Genomic DNA, 18,178 nt, shown 5'->3' on the forward strand with positions numbered 1-18,178 from the left:
AAGAAAAAGACATGTCCTGAATGGGTTCAAATTTCCCAAAGAACACATTGACTGGTCCAAAGAGAAATGGCTCAACATTTTGTGGACTGGTGAAAGCAAAATTGTTCTTTTTGGGTCAAGTGGCCATAGACAGTATGTCAGACGACCCCCGAGCACTGAATTCAAGCCAAAGTTCACTGTGAAGACAGTAAAGCATGGTGGTGCAAAACTATGATATGAGGATGTTTTTCATACCATGGTGTTACACCTATTTATCACATACGAGGGATCATGGATCAGTTTAAATATATCAGAATACTTGAGCAGATCATGTTGCCCTATGTCAAAGAAGAAATGCCCTTAAAATGGGTGTTTCAACATGACAATGACCCAAAACATCTTGGTTACAGACAAACAAGATTGAGGTAATAGAGTGACCAGCCCAATCCCCTGACTTCAATCCCATAGAGAACTTGTGTTCTGACATCTGAAGCGCGTTTTTTTTTAGGCAAAACCCAAAATTGCAGAAGAACTGTGGAATGTAATCTAATCATCCTGGACTGGAATACCTGTTCAGAGGTGCCAGAAGTTGGTCGACTCCATGCAACACAGATCTCGGAAACAATTGTTATGCCACTAAATATTAGTTCAGTAATTTAAAGTAAAGTGAAACCTCAAACATTTTCAGTTTATAGATACATTTTTTGAGTTTTTAAAGAAAAATGCTGGCACTGCTATTTTTTTGAACAGCCTAATATTCATTTTTCTTAACTTTCTGTAAAGGATGAACACAAACTGGCTAAATGTTGTTAATGTTTTGATTTAGAATTAAAAGTGTAGTATTTTCAGTGCATTTGCATTTATGGAAATAAGTTATTATAATGATTTTGTGCTTTATTCACTTTTTTAAAATCACTGCTATTTTTTTGAACACTACTGTATATTTTCATGTCTTAATAAGGAAATTGATGATTATTTCTGTATAATCTTAAGTGAGAGGTTTTTTTTAATGTACTGGGCATATTTCGTTTTTGTCTTTCACTGCTGTGCAGAACTTTACGTACTTTTCTTCAGTTGTCCGTGGCCTACCGATGTACGGCCGAGCTGTTGCTCCTAGATATTTTCCACCTCACAGCAACACAATGCCTTTATATTAAATTAACACAAATATTTTAACAAAATGTTTAAATTGTAGTGTTGTAGTGTACTTTATAATGAATAGTACAACCTTAATGCACCAGTCAGTTAATTCTTTAAGTAATCAGTACATTTAAATCTTCATTTCATTTTCAGCAAACGCTTTATCCTGGTCAGGGTCATGGCAGGTCACTGGACAGGACAGCAATCCTTCTCAAGTGCTCGGCCATACCCCACTTCGACTTAGCAAATTGTGTTTCTGCACATTTCTGGCCGACATGTAAAATACTACCATTTAAACCAGATTTCAGCTATGGTGGGCTAGCATAAAAAAATGATGCACTACCCGAGTGCCTGCATTTGAACATATTTAATTTATATTTCATATACAAACTTAGGATCAACCACTATCTATTAATAACCTACTAGCATTGCTTACACAAAAGTAGCATGTATCCATGCTAATGCTAATTTAAATAAACAAAATCATTGGGGACCTGCTTTCCCATAGCCAACTATGGTATGGCTATGCATTATGTTTGCAGCACATCATAACAGCAAAATGTTGCTCTACTAAATGCTAAAGGCAGTTGTCATGAAGGGGTGGGTTATTCTGAGACTGCAGTAGTCATTAAAAGTGTCTTTTTGTGTGAAATTTGAAAAAAAAAAAAAGGTATTTAAATAGTTCTTGTTTGGTTTATTGCAAACACCTGAAAGTTTATAAATGTTGTTAATAAACCTAATTTGCGATGGGTGTTAAAATAATTTTGATTGCAACAGTAAATCAAAATCAGACAAGCAGTTTACAATATGTTTAAAATAATTTATTTTCAGAAACATCTACACTGAATATGTATTAACCCGATTATAATATAAAATATTTACATAAAGCTCTGTAGTTAAAATCGTCAGTCTGTGGAGACCGTATGCTGAACTGAGGAATGGTCTGTTCAGATAACTGGTACCAGTGTTTTTCTGTATAGGTTGAGGCAGATTGCATTGGATCCTCTTGAGCTGACTTTATGAAAGAAGGCAGTTGGACTGCTTGGAATCCCTTTCCTGTGGGGTGAGAAAAAAAACTGTTACAATGTGATGTGCAAAAATATAAGTAAAGTCCTAAAGTCCATTGTCAGGGACAGGTTGAATAATCTTAATCCTAAAAAATAATTTTTTCAAGACCTGTAGTTGGTAAGATGCAGTTTGGTACATTTGGGCACCTGTGAAGCCTGGGTGGGGTCAGGGGGTATCTCTGGTCTGCCTAAAAACAAGGTCTGTGGTTGGTAACCATAACGTGGTTGGTTAAACCGTTCCATGCTACTTTCTGTTAAGAGGATGGCACTGGTTAGGAAAAGGATGGTTTGACAAGCAAATACGTTTGTCCATACGGTGTGCCTGTGCATGTGGACACCTGACCATGAGTCATTTATTGGTCATCCTATTCCAAAACCATGGGCACTAGCATAGAGTTGGCCCTGTCCCCAGTTTCCACCCTTTCTCTCAGTTATCACCACCTCCACTCATCTGGAAGGACAGTGCATTAGAGGTCAGGCATTGATGTTGGACAAGAAGGACTGGCTCGCAACCAACATTCCAATTTATTCTGAAGATGTGTAAAGGGGTTAAGATCAGAGCTTAAGAACACCAGTGGAGTCCCTGTACATCAAACAGAAATGCGTCTTGTGCACAGTGACAGGTTTCTACCAAATAAAAAATGGCCTTCCTTAAATTATGGCATATATTTCTTAAAGATCTTGAACACCTGTTAGCAATGGGTGTGGTTGAAACACGTGAGTTTAATAATCAATTATTTGTACATCATGGATGCCCATATGATCTAGTCTATAAAATATGGGATAGGATAACTATTAGGATGGCTTTCACAAAAAGGCTTTACCTGAATAGTTGATCAGAGTATAGTATTAAGTATTTAAATCAAAGGTGGAAAGGAATTTAGACTGTTGCATTTGGTGAGCTTATTATCATATCACATAACACACCACATGCTTCCTTCTATCCCGTAACCACATGCACCCACTAAATACAATGAGTATGCCATTCAGGCCAAGTACCTAATTGAGGTCCTACAAGCATAACATGCTACTGACTGCTAATGGTTCTGGATACCTGTTGTCTCTGCTGCTGTCGTCGGTACTCCTCCTCACTAGCAGCAAGGGCCTGAGCCAGAGCCAGATCCTCCTGCTCCTGAGGACTGATCACACACAAATGCACCAGGGTTATTACAGTTACATTTTCCTTTGTTTTTTTTTCCATGCACTATTTGCGCTGCTGTAGCTCTAGGTTGTTATGGAAATTTCTGACTGGCATGAGAGAATCCTTCCTTATTGTGATAAGGATTTAAAAAAAATTAATAAAACTGTAAATTACACTAGCCAACTTCTGCTGGGATCCAGGGTTTGAATCCCCAGGCTGGCCGGGTGTCTATATACAGATATACAGGCTGTGTCTGGGGGGACCAGATCCATCAAATATCTTCATTTTACTCAAACCAATTTATTTTTTAAACCCAGATAACAAAATTACATTGAATCAATGCTCGTTTCTAAGTGTTTGAAAGTCTTAAATTAATGTTGATCTCCAATGGCAGAATTTATTTATTTATGATCAATTTTATGCAGATTCAACACTGATTCAATGTTAACTTTTGTCTCCGGAGATTGGCAGTTGGACCGTACTAGGTACGTTAAACATAAATGTTCAAGTCCAGAATGAAAAACTCATGTACAAAATAAAACGTATTTTATTTTTATGCTTTACCACCGCTTTATAATGGTCAGGGTTCGGTATCCCTAGAATCAATGGGCACAATGCATTAACACACCCGGGACAGGACACCAATCTAATCACAGGCTCTGAACCATCCAGCCCCATCAAGCAGAGCCAGTCAGTGTCTGTCTGTATGTAGATGCTGACTTGTTGATAGCACGACTGGGGAACTCTAGCCCACTACCCTGCATCTCAGATATAATGGGCTACAGTAATTTAATGCTACGCCACTCAGGCGCCTAAAAAATTACATTTAATGTTTAAAACTGTCTATAGAGTTCACTAAAACCTCAGAATCAATACTAAATCTGTTAACGACAACAATAACTTTAACAGCAATACCAAAGTGAGATCAAAAGACGATTAAGCACAGACTAAGCAAAAGCACCAGATGATGTAAACAGGCTTAGGTGTACAAGTTAAACTACCTGAGTGTAGACTGGGTGGTTCGGGGCGATTCAGCCAGTGACATCTCTAATGCTCGTTGGAGAGCCTGCTCCTCTGTCTTCAGTGTGGGAAACACACATGCATTGTATTATTAATGACCACTCTACGTTGTCTAGCATTTCAGAAGTAGTATGCATTAAATATTAAAGTCAGAATGAATGAATGTAGTAGTACCAGTCCAGCCTGAAAGGATGCTGATGAAGGTATTGGATTTTGTGCTGGAGGATGAACCGCTGAAGAGGCCGACGTCCTTTGTGCACTGCAGAAAAGAATAATATGCTTGAAATTGAAACCACACAGCACAGTGCAAGTGCAACAATTATTCACTGAATTGAAACCCACCTGCTATTCCGTGTGCGTATGTTCCCATTTGCCACAGTCGAAGCATTTCTGGAGCTTCCTGTGATGGATGAGCCTGTTGCGCTACTGCTGGAAGCACCCTGAGCTCGTATTAAAGCAGCATGTCTGGGAATGAATGGAAGAGTGGGTAGATCAATTAGACAAACAGATTAGACAGATTTGCTCCAACAAGTCATTTGCCAGTAATGAAAAAAAAAAAAAAAACAGTAAACAATGTAAATCAGTTCAGTGTTGGCAAAAAAACAACCTGACATTAAAATTGAGCAAATAAAAGAAAGTTGACTAAATAGCTGACTTCAAATCTGTCCACACTGTTTAAACTAGACCCAATTCTACCAGATAGCATTTGTAAAAACAGTTGTTGAAATAAAACCAAATTGATTACCGTTATATAAGACCTGAAAGAAAACCTATAATCTGTAAATAGACCATACAATGTCAGCTGGCATTATTTATTTATGTATTAAGATTTTAACGTCATGTTTTACACAATTTGGTTACATTCATGACTGAACAGGTAGTTACTCATTACACAAGATTCATCAGTTCACAAGTTCAATGTCAAACTCAGTCATGGACAATTCTGTATCTCCAATTGGAAGTCTTCGTACTGTGGGAGGAAACCGGAGCTCCCGGAGGAAACCCACACAGACACAGGGAGAACATGAAAGCTCCACACAGAAAGGACCCGGACCGCCCCATCTGGGAATCTAACCCAGGACCTTCTTGCTGTGAGGCGACAGTGCTACCCACCGTGCCACCCGCTCGTGTTTGTAAAAACAGTTAAATACCTAGTCAGTAAATAGACTATATAATGTCAGCTGGCATATTGGTAAGCCACACTGCTGGTAACAGCAATGTCCAAGCTCTGGGGCTTTAAATCCCAAATTAGGCTTAAAAATACAGAAGGCACATGGGGTTATGTAAACGTCAATGCACGCTTAATGCAGGTCCCGAGCCCAGATAAATAGTAGGGTTGCGCCAGGAAGAGCACTGAGTAAAAGCTGTGCCAAATCAAATATGTTTCACTGAGCCGCAGGAACTGCTGAAGAGAATCTTAATCATCATGCTTTATAGTGTAAGAGTGCTCGGGTGCCGGAGAGATAAAATGCGTTAGCCCACTACAGCAGTTATTTAACGCCAAATTCACACATTGGTCATTCTCATGGCGAGATAGGTACCTAGATTTTGTACAGGTTATTTATTCATGCTCTTTGTCTAGTGTCCTTTCTGTGTTTAGTTCTAGATGTGTTTTATCAGTCTTGTATTTTTCAAAAAATTGGATCCAGGGTTTGGTTTGGCACAGTTTTTACACAGGATGCCCTTCCTGATGCTTGAGACCAGCACTAAGCATGCACTGAAATGCGTCCCCCATCCTGCGTAAAAACTCACCCTAGGCACCGTCTGTATTTGTGAGCCCAGGGATCAACCCCACCAAAACTAACACACTGCTGTTACTAGCAGTATGGCTATTACCATTACCATTATGCCACACATGCTCACAATTGAAATGCTGTTGTTTAAAGAAACAGACAGCATTACCACACAAGTCTAAATCGAAATCAATCTTTAAGACCAGTACTCACCCTGATTTAGAGACCGACTTGCCATCAGTCTTACAATCATGGTCCAGTTGATGTCTGTGCTTAAGACAGTAGTTCAGGTGACACTGGTCACAGGTCACACGAATCATTTCCTTCTGCTTGCAGCCTCCTTTGGAGCATTTATTTGTAAAAATCTGACAAAACAAGAAATAGGCTTAGTCACCTTAGAAGCATACAAATCTGATACAGAAGCAAGCTCTTTTGGTTAATTAATGTTACCTTTCTTTTTCTTTGTGCAGGATCAGACTTGCAGTCACGGTCTATATGCTCCCCAACCTTGATATCTGGCATTTCCCCTCTTTTGATGGGAATTGGGGTATTGCAAAGTGGGCACACTGGGACTTGGACATCCTGACCCAAAAAAAAAAGCATAAATCTATGATGAAAATACTACACAACCAATAGAGCAGCAGGTCTTGATTTTATACTATAACATTAAATGTTAAAAATGATGATTATAAATTACCATCAATAATCAGTGTGTACAGAAAGACAGAGCTCAATTCTAATTCTGACTAAACTGCATGACACCCTTATGCACTATATAGTTGACAAAACATTCTGCACACCATGTGGTCAGATGCATTCCTTCTCTGAAGTTGAATGAGTAAGCTATTATGTACTGAAATAATACTAAGGGAAACTATTGTGCATCAGCTACTAGTCTGAAGGTGAACAAATTGCAAGTAAAGGTGTATATATGTTGTTTCTCTATAGAAAAGATTGTACACAATTGGACATAAGGCAAAATATACTAAAAATAGGACTCCTATTTACCTAGAACTATCATTATCACTTGATTTAAGTGTCATGCTTGCCAGGTTAAGCAGTTTACTTAAGTCATTTCTGCCCACAGCGGTGGCAATCTTTAATGATTCTCACTGGTGCAAGAGGAGGACGCAGAGCCTTTAGTACCCACGAAAGACAATAAACCTAGCAAATTGTACTATTTGATTTGTAAATTTGCACATGGTACTGGTTTTATGGTTTTATAGTTTTATTTGCACAGCTTATAATTGCACACAATATCTATAACTGTACCTTTAAGGCCTACCCTTTAGTTTTTGTTCTGCGTTAGATGTCTTATATTCTTATTTTATATATTACTATATATTTATATATATTTTTATAGCTTATTTTTGTATTACTTTTAATTTTTTATATTTTATATTTTCCTGTACTACATTGACATGAACTGTAGTTGTGTGCTGCTTGTGATAATTGTAAATTGCTGCTATAACTGCAATTTCCCAATAAAGTAATCAATCAATAAAGCCAAAAGGGATGTTGACATGAAGCCAGTATTGTGTTTCATATTTTAATAGATCATTTAAAGCTTCTTAATTAACAGATTAGTAACAATTCTAACTACTTTCTTAGTTAACATTATTAACAATCAAATTGATTCCTCTATTTTCAACCAAAGACTGTTAATACAGACTTCATGATTAAAGTGCATGAAACAGCTTTATTTAGAAAAGTTCCATACCTTTTTATACGAGGAAGTACACTTGTGACTAGCGTAAGTTATGTGGTCTTTGCAGAAAATATCTTCACACGCATCACATCTCATCGGCAGAAAATCTGTTGAATAAATACGGAGAATGCGTGTTCAGTACGGTTTTCACAGCAGCATTCACATAAATGTCAAACATGGATTTATTATCTAAGCACTCACCCAGCTGCTTGCAGGACTTTTCTGAACAGTGTTCACCCAGATCTGGAAACTCCATGGCACTATGGTGAAAAGCTGTACCTTTCTGTACTGTAATAATTATAATAATAATTAGAAATACAGTGCACTCAAGTATCCCAGTGGTAAATCATGCTAGCCTACTACCGCAGGGATCAAATTCCAAGCAGTGCTATTAGGCGGTCAACGTCTACATGCAGACATGACTGAGGGGATGGCTGGCCAAGCCTACTGTCTGGGGTGTGTTAATGCATTGCTCCTGTGAAGCTGAAGAAAACACAGTGACCCTGAACAGGATACACATAAAAAAGAAATAAAATTAAAATAAATACTTACATACATACAAAAAGCTCTACAAAAGTAAAAGAAACCCCACAAGAACCTTTAGTTTTTGAATTGATAATTAAACCAATTTGCCAGTGTTGAAAGGGATGTTACTATTTATTTGCCACCTCCTAGGCCATTCTACTAACATTATGATCAATATTATTATTATTATTGCCACTTTATTTTAGCACATTGGATCATATTTCATAATTTTCTGAATAGTGGAAAATATGACAATAAGACATTTATCTTAGCTATAAAATATTTAAAGCCATGTCATGTTAAAGCAACCACTGGGACCCTGACCAAGATAAATCAGAGTTAAAACATAAAAAAAAAAAAAAAAAAAATGAAAATAAAAATACAGGGGTTGGACAATGAAACTGAAACACCTGGTTTTAGACCACAATAATTTATCAGTATGGTGTAGGGCCTCCTTTTGCGGCAAATACAGCGTCAATTCGTCTTGGAAATGACATATACAAGTCCTGCACAGTGGTCAGAGGGATTTTAAGCCATTCTTCTTGCAGGATAGTGGCCAGGTCACTACGTGATGCTGGTGGAGGAAAACGTTTCCTGACTCGCTTCTCCAAAACACCCCAAAGTGGCTCAATAATATTTAGATCTGGTGACTGTGCAGGCCATGGGAGATGTTCAACTTCACTTTCATATTCATCAAACCAATCTTTCACCAGTCTTGCTGGTGCATTGTCATCCTGATACACGGCACCGCCATTGGATGCACATGGTCCTCCAGAATGGTTCGGTAGTCCTTGGCAGTGACGCGCCCATCTAGCACAAGTATTGGGCCAAGGGAATGCCATGATATGGCAGCCCAAACCATCACTGATCCACCCCCATGCTTCACTCTGGGCATGCAACAGTCTGGGTGGTACGCTTCTTTGGGGCTTCTCCACACCGTAACTCTCCCGGATGTGGGGAAAACAGTAAAGGTGGACTCATCAGAGAACAATACATGTTTCACATTGTCCACAGCCCAAGATTTGCGCTCCTTGCACCATTGAAACCGACGTTTGGCATTGGCACGAGTGACCAAAGGTTTGGCTATAGCAGCCCGGCCGTGTATATTGACCCTGTGGAGCTCCCGACGGACAGTTCTGGTGGAAACAGGAGAGTTGAGGTGCACATTTAATTCTGCCGTGATTTGGGCAGCCGTGGTTTTATGTTTTTTGGATACAATCCGGGTTAGCACCCGAACATCCCTTTCAGACAGCTTCCTCTTGCGTCCACAGTTAATCCTGTTGGATGTGGTTTGTCCTTCGTGGTGGTATGCTGACATTACCCTGGATACCGTGGCTCTTGATACATCACAAAGACTTGCTGTCTTGGTCACAGATGCGCCAGCAAGACGTGCACCAACAATTTGTCCTCTTTTGAACTCTGGTATGTCACCCATAATGTTGTGTGCATTGCAATATTTTGAGCAAAACTGTGCTCTTACCCTGCTAATTGAACCTTCACCAATTTAGCCATGAAACCTCCCACACTAAAATGACAGGTGTTTCAGTTTCATTGTCCAACCCCTGTACATACATGCATACAAAAAGCTCTACAAAAGTAAGATGTCAGTGTTATAGTGCTAAATCAACTCATTACTTAATAACTGAACTGACGGTTAAACCAGTTTGCTAAAGCTGAGATGAATGTTACTATTTGTTTGCCACCTCCCAGGCAGTCCTATTATTATTATTATTACTTTTACTTTAGCACATTGGATCATATTCCATTTTTGACAGTAAGACATTTATCTATCCCATCAAACATTTAAAGCTATGTCAAGTTAAAGCAACCACTGTGACCCTGACCAAGATAAATCAGTGGTAAAACATAAAAAAAAGAATAAAAATAAAAATACATAGATTTAAAAAGCTCTACAACAGTAAAATAAACCGCATAAAATCTAAAAACAGATATCATGTCAGTGTTATAGTGCTAAAGCAACTCATTATTTATTTATTAGGATTTTAACGTCATGTTTACGCACTCTGGTTACATTCATGACGGGGCAGGTCATTACTGGTTACACAAGATTCAGTTCACAAGTTTAATGTCAAACACAATCATGGACCATTTTTGGATCTCCAATTCACCTCACTTGCATGTCTTTGGACTGTGGGAGGAAACCGGAGCACCCGGAGGAAACCCACACAGACATGGGGAGAATATGCAAACTCCACACTCATTATTTAGTACTTACACTGATAGTTAAACCAATTTGCCAAAGCTGAGATGAACGTTACTATTTCTTTGCCACCTCCCAGGCAATCCTACTAATATTATAATTATTATTATTGCCACTTTTACTTTAGCACATTAGATCATATTCTATCATTTTGTTTAAATAGAGGAAAATGACAATAAAACTATTGTGGATAGAATAGAATATTTCAGACGCAAAAAGTATCCATTTTATAAATAATATTAATTACTATTTTAAAACTGTTATAAACTTTATTTATCGCTCTTGTATGTCAGTAATGTATCAGTATGTAGTAAGAACAGAGCTGATTCAGCAGCTAATGGACCTAATGCTGAATCATGCGACCAAACTGATTACCACAGGAAGTTACATACATTAAAAAAATAACTAAATAAACATTGATACAAATATATGTAATTACGGGATGGTGCTAGCGGGCTATTTAATTTAGTCTTTAAGCAGGAATAAGACACAAACCAGTACTGTCATTTAAAATCTCGACTCACATAAACATAAACAGTTCTGAGAAAGCGCAGGTTAACCCTCGCTAGCTCGGTAGCTTAGCATCACCAGATTTATCCCGTAAAAATAGAAACAGCTGGAGGTTTAGTTCGAAAATATAACCTCACATGTCCTTACATTTCTCATTATTATTAATAATTTAAGGAACAGTTTTGTTAAAAACATAAACAAAAACAATTGAATGAATGAGAAGTAATGGAGTTGATGACACCAGTATCTGCTAACATTTTAGCTGGCTAAGTGAACATAACTCTATATTTAATATCTTTACACTATGGTAACGTAGTAAATCTAATAAAAATCTATTTGAAATAGTCATACCGATGTTGTTCTCAGAAGCAGGTGAGTAGTTTCTTGACCAGCAGAACGAACGTCAACACGGACTTCCTTCAAATAAACACAGCTTCTACCTCACTGACTGTGAATATATGTAGCTTCGCTACTGACGCGCCCCCACCCATCTAATCCAGCTGTGAAGCAGCCTATACTCACCACTGCTTTCAAAACAAAAGTACTGTAGTAATATTATCATGTTTTACACACTTTGGTTACATTCATGACAGAACAGGTAGTTATTCATTACAAAAGATTCAATGTCAAACACAATCATGGACAATTTTGTATTTCCAATTCACCTCACTTGCATGTCTTTGGACTGTGGGAGGAAACCGGAGCTCCTGGAGGAAACCCACGCAGACACGGGGAGAACATGCAAACTCCACACAGAAAGGACCTGGACCGCCCCACCTGGGGATCAAATCCAAGACTTTCTTGCTGTGAGGCAACAGTGCTAATCACTGAGCCACTGTACCCGTAGAACAGGTGGACTCATTATATATGGACTATGTGCTCTCCGTGCTGGTGAAGTGAAGTCAAGAATGGCAGTGGGCACTGTGATAATGGATTGACAGGGATATGAAAAATAGATAGATAGATAGATAGATAGATAGATAGATAGATAGATAGATAGATAGATAGATAGATAGATAGATAGATAGATAGATCCCAAAGGAAATTGTTTCGTTACAGCAGCAGAAACACAGAACTCTACATATATTGCACAACCATAAAAAATTAATAAATAAAATAAGGGAGGAATATACAGGGGCACTGCTATATACAAATATGAAATAAAAGACAGTATAATGTAAAGTATTAATATACACATGTATTATTATTATTATTATTATTATTATTAGATCATTGTTATTAATAATTAGATCATTATAATTAATAATTATTAATAATAAGGAGAAAGCTGACCCAACCATCACAAAGCAATGACAGTGTAGTTACATGATGTGACAACAACAACAGCAGCAACACCAATAATAAAATTTTTTTGTTTTGTTTATAATATTAATATAAAAAATTATTATTATTGCATTATGAAATTATTATTAATTTTATTTCAATCTATCAACAATGTAATGGTTCAGTGTTAGCAATAAAGGATCATTAATATCCACTGGTCTTTGCAGCAAGTCACAGTGTTTCGGACATTCCACTCAAGTCCATTCGCCAGACGAAATAAAGAATAGGGCTTTTATTTTGGAAAGTTTGCTAATTCCACGGTTGTCGGCTTCATTAATTTCTGCCTTTGGACTGAGTCACTGTGAGTCAGTGTGCAGAAACGCCTTCATTCTGGAGCGTTCCAGAAAAATACTACGGGAGGCGGTGATACAGATATAAATGTACTTAGTATATATATATATATATATATTGCAGTCTACATAATAAGCATTTATTTCATGTTCATGAAAGGAACCATAAGATTGTTTAAAAGCACAGTTATTTCTGTTTAACACAAAAACACTAAAACGAGGGAAAAGATTCTGAATAATAAATAAATAAAGCATATTAAATGATAGATAAATTGATAGATATCACTTTAAACAATTTTTTTCGACCTAATAAAGATTTGATACATACACAGTTATTTCACTAAATATAGTGTTTAGAAAGTGTTAAATCATGTTTCACTCAGGCTGTGTTGAGGAAGGTCATCAACCTTCTTTGTTATGCTGTCACACATTTTGTCACACCCCTCTCAGTTGATAACATGCTCCACATCAGATCTGGGACAAAAGTCTGAAACTAAATAAACTGTGTGAAAACTGAAACATAGGATTTAAAACGGTAGAAAATAAGATCTATAGTAAATGTCAAAATATACATGAAAATGAATATATATATATATATATATATATATATATATATATATATATATATATATATATATATATATATATTTCAAAATAATTTCAGAATTGAATGTAAATTTAATTTAACCTGCAACTGGTCCACCTGCTGGAGAGATCAGCAGTGGACTCGGATTATAGAATCCTGTCCATCTGCCCTGCCACTAACAGCACATTCAGGTGAGAATTGCTGCGCTTTGCTTACTGTAAGGCTGGGCGGAAATTGTTGCTTTGCTTTTAGGTCGTTGTTTTAGTACATTAAGCCACATTAAGCTTTTTTCACATTAAGCATTTTATACTCTTCCGGTTGTATCGACCAGTCAGGCATCTACATTCAGACATAACTGGCTACGTCTGAGAGAGTGAATGGTTGAGGCTTTGCAATGGATTCTGGGGTGATTCTGGGGAAACCGGACTTGCCGCAACCCTGACTAGGATAAAACATGAACATAAAACGGTAGCTCAGTAGTTTAAGTACTGGACTAGTAAATGAATGGAGGCCACTGACCCTTAATTGCTTGGTTTGGATTAGGTCACAATTGTAAGTTGTTTTGGGCAAAACTACTGCTAAATGCAGTATAAAGTTAAATTAAATGAAAGAGCTCTTCTATTTTTTATCTCTCTTTTTCTAAATACATAAGTAGTCATGCATTGGCGGACCGCATAGCTAGTGTTTTTTATTATTGTTTCCTACTTTCCTTGGTGGTCTTGCGTTTTGCTTGGGACATGAGTTGCATGATGCTGTGGACAGTACAGACTTATGTATCTACTGGGCAAACATCTCTTTTTTTTCCGGGCAAGGCTGGAGTGTTATATCTCCTAATCCACTAGTGCGCTTGTCCATCGTCTATTGTGTCTACACTTTGGGCTGCAGATTTTATTTTGTCTTTTTGTTTCTTTGTTGAATTTTTTTTTTCCGCATTTTTCCCAATCTAGTTGTATAAAAAATTACCCGATTGCATTATGCTTCCTCCATACTGATGCTGATCTCCACTTCTGATTGCGGAGAGCGAGACCGACACGTGTGCAGTAGCCGACTGCCTCTTTTCACCTGCATGAGGCGAGTTCATATGCGGATCAGCTTTGTGTACAGAGAGTCACACCCTGATCAACGCATTATCACTCGACTCTGTGCAGGCGCCATCAATCAGCCAGCATAGGTCATAATTGCATCAGTTATGAAAAGTCCCTTGGTCCGGCTCCCCACCCTGTATGAACAACAGCCAATCGCTGTTCATGTAGCCGCTCAGCCCAGCCGGATGACAGAGCTCAGATTCAAACCGACTTTGGAATGTCAGCTCTGGTGTGCTAGCATGTTTTACCGCTTTGTTTCATTTTTTAGTTTTGATATTTTCGGCCACCCTTTATTTTATTGTTTATCTTTTGTTTGTGGCTCTTTGACCACAGTATTGTTCTACCTTGGCAAAGCATCCTGCATAACTGGTTTATTCTCCCCAGTCTGCCAGTCTATATACTGTATGCCTCCTCAGTGGCAAAAATGTGCTCTATTATAAATGGAAAAAACCTTTTTATACAGTTATTTTGTTTTAAAAAACTGTATTTTTTACATTTTAAGCTCAAGACTATTTAGTCCATTTTTAGTTTCCAAGGTTTTTTTTTCAGGTTCAGCAAAACAACTTCCAAGTTCATCTGGTTCTTTTTTTCTAAACAAACACAGTTTCTTGTAAAAACAGTGGTAGCTCAGCGGTTAAGGTACTGAACTAGTAACCATGAAGTTACTGGTTCAGGTCCCACCATAGCCAAGTTGCCACTGTTGGGCCCCTGAACAAGGCCCTTAAACCCCCAAATGCTTGCAATGTATTTAGTAATAATTGTAAGTCTTTTTGGATAAAAGTGTCTGCTAAATGCAGCAAATGTAAATCTAATATGCCTGGAGATTAAGCAGCCTATTTCTTTATTTGTGAAACCTAAACAAGTATAACTTTATCAAATCCTCAATTTTACCACATTTTAACATAAGGAGGTTGTTATGGCCATAATATTTATACACTATTCTTGAAATAATTTCGACATTATTTGCAAAATAATTTCGACTTTATTTTCGAAATTGATCATAAGAAAAACTGCTTGCTGATCTAATACTCTGTCGAAATTAAATAGTTTTAGACTTTCACTAAGAACATTTTACCACTAAGTGGCAGCAGAGGCTTTTAGAAATCATTGTGGCAGGCTGGCGTTTGTGAGACATTTGAAGTAGTTTTGTAGTTGCGTGTATTTCTTTTTTATTTCATCATTTAATTTTGGCAGAGCTAGTAATGTTGTACATCTAATCATTTCCATTCTTCCACCAAGTTATGTAATGCATGGCGTGTAGACAAACAGCTTATTACACTTTACCTCTATCATGAGGATGTGTATTATATTTTGCTGTCTATATGTTAGCCCACCACTTCTGATATCTTGGTTCGAATCTCAGCAGCGTGTCTGATTGATTGATGATTGTCTATGTCAGGCCAAAGCCCTGGAATGGACAGGCGCCCTATCCAGGGTATTTCTACCTTGCCACCGCCCAGTGTTTCTTTGGAGAACTGGACCTGCCGCGACCCTAAGCAGGTTAAAGCAGTTATTGTAAAATAAATTGAATGTGTATTACTTACATGTGAATCAATGAACGAAACAAACGCCACTGCAAACTGTGTATCTTCTTTACATTTACATTTTCAGCATTTAGCAGACGCTTTTATCCAAAGCGACTTACACAATGAGCAGAACACGATGAGCAATTGAGGGTTAAGGGCCTTGCTCAGGGACCCAACAGTGGCAACTTGGTGGTAGCGGGGCTTGAACCGGCAACCTTCTGTTTACTAGTCCAGTACCTTAACCACTGAGCTATCACTGGCTCCCAGCTTCTTTAATTTGTACCACTAAAGCAACAAGTCCACCAAGACATGCAGATTAGAGATTGGCTGCTATACATTGCCCCTTGGTGTATTCAACTATCCTTGGTGTATTCCTGAATTGTGCCCAGCGTTTCAGGATGGCACCGGATTCAACCCAGAGTGAAGCAGTTTAGGAGCATTAAATAAAAGACATACTGTTTCAGCACTGGACAGTACCTGAATCTTTCCCCATGTTAATGTCAATACGTTTGTCACATATCCCAAAATAGATACCAGGTCTGCTTGGTTATTTTTTCCTTTATTGTATTTGTTGTCACTTTTGCGACAAGACTGCTTTCTAACACCACACATAAATACATCTCTGTGTGCTCATGTAAATACAGCAATATATAACCAAATGTTTAAAAAATGCCTTTATTTGTCATATATACGTATACATAGACATACAGTACAACAAAATTCCTTCTTCGCATATCCCAACTGGATAGCTGGTGTCAGAGCGCAGGGTCAGCCATTGTATGGTGCCCCTGGAGCTGAGAGGGTTAAGGGCCTTGCTCAAGGGCCCAACTGTGGCTGCATGGCAGAGCTGGGATTCGAACTCTCAAAGGTATTTGGTATTTCAAATTGTATTTAAAACCATGGACATTGTCATGAAATTGGGTTTTTTGTTGATTCTATAGCTGCCTCCAATCTTCTGGGGAAGGTTTTCTATTAGATTTTGAAACATAACATACCTGGAAATTCAGCCACAATAGTTTTAATGAGGTAAAGCATAAATTGTCGGACAATATGATCTATTGTAAGTCGGCTTTTTATTCATTCTAAAGATGTGGGATTGGACTGAAGTCAGACCTATGTACATTCCATTAGTTCTTCCACACCTAGCACAGCAAACATCTTTTTTATGGACCTTGCTTTGTGCTAAGAGGCATTCCAAAGCTGCTGCCACAAAGTTGGAAACACAGTGATCTAGAATGTCATTGTTTGCATATGGTTATCTAACCCTATGTTTAAACCGGCAGCTATCTTTAGCTTCTTGTCACCCGAATCGCTGATCACTTATTGGCCTGTGTTTACATCGGAGGCATCATCATTGCCTGTGGGCGTTTGCTTGCCATGCCAAGCAGAAAATAAAAGCAAATGCCATGATGGAACAGTGTACTTTACTGGCTAGTATCTACAAAGCGTATAGATGAAACAATTTGATCACAAATCAGATCCCTTTTCTGTTTGTTCTTTGTGAATGCTGCTGTATATTTGCAGGAGTTTGACAACACAACATGTTTCTCCTCCATCTGTAGAAGAAACTATTATCTCATTATTTCACAGGTAGTGCGAGTACCACACAGCAACAAGATCTTGAAAACCTAGGTTTAAACCTTGCCCTCAGTCACTGTCTGTTAGTAATGTGTGGTGTTCTCCAGGTGCTTTGGTTTCCTTTCACCTTCCCAAAAATATGCAGAAGGTAGATTGACTGCTTTATATTGCCCTAGATGTACAGTAAGAGAGCTACTTGGCACTAAAAGGGGTATTCCTGCATGGCACCCGTTTTCAGGTGATGCAAAACTCATTGTGATCCCCGTAAGGATTAGGATGAATTAATAAATGACATAATTATGATTTGTAAATTCAATTACACACAGACACAAAATGAGAGAGAGAAAGAGAGAGAGAGAGAAAGAGAGAGAGTAGATTTTAGTGGGTATGAGTGCAGAGTCATGTTGCTGGAGGCCGTGGGGGGAGAGATCATATTAGAGTTCATCTCTGATTCCTCTCTTCTGCATGAGCACCTGGCTCATAAGCTCCTAATTCTGCTGCCAGATGGCACCTCTCAGAGAACACCTGCTTCATCATTGGGATTCCTTTACTTTGCTCACACTGCTTGAATAGGAAAATGATTGTAATAATTTCATATCCCCCGTTATACCCTTGTCAATCCCACGACTCCCCCCTCACACACAACAGCAGTAACAAACATTTACACCTACAAATTTGCTGTGGATTTGTGCCAATATGTCTATACCTCACCTAACAACACTGTG

At 38.1% G+C, this 18,178-nt stretch overlaps 1 protein-coding gene across 3 annotated transcripts; it reads right to left on the bottom strand.

Annotated features, from left to right (window-relative positions):
* Positions 1-1,918: 1,918 nt before the first annotated feature.
* Positions 1,919-11,522, bottom strand: zfand2a (zinc finger, AN1-type domain 2A). Of its 3 annotated transcripts, none has more exons than XM_062990371.1 (10): positions 11,396-11,522; positions 7,990-8,291; positions 7,801-7,895; positions 6,531-6,662; positions 6,294-6,445; positions 4,690-4,812; positions 4,522-4,606; positions 4,329-4,405; positions 3,186-3,325; positions 1,919-2,175 (listed from the first exon to the last, which is right to left on the bottom strand). In XM_062990371.1, the coding sequence occupies exons 2-9, from the start codon at positions 8,042-8,044 to the stop codon at positions 3,214-3,216; spliced, it is 831 nt and encodes a 276-aa protein (XP_062846441.1). In that variant the 5' UTR covers positions 8,045-8,291; positions 11,396-11,522; the 3' UTR covers positions 1,919-2,175; positions 3,186-3,213. The 3 variants fall into 3 exon arrangements, with proteins under 3 accessions (XP_062846441.1, XP_062846440.1, XP_062846439.1); XM_062990370.1 differs by having other exon boundaries at positions 3,241-3,325; positions 7,990-8,076; positions 11,396-11,519; XM_062990369.1 differs by having other exon boundaries at positions 3,241-3,325; positions 11,396-11,519.
* Between the last annotated feature and the right edge of the window lie 6,656 nt (positions 11,523-18,178).

This window comes from Trichomycterus rosablanca, chromosome 2, assembly GCF_030014385.1.
Source record: "Trichomycterus rosablanca isolate fTriRos1 chromosome 2, fTriRos1.hap1, whole genome shotgun sequence".
NCBI lineage: Eukaryota > Metazoa > Chordata > Actinopteri > Siluriformes > Trichomycteridae > Trichomycterus > Trichomycterus rosablanca.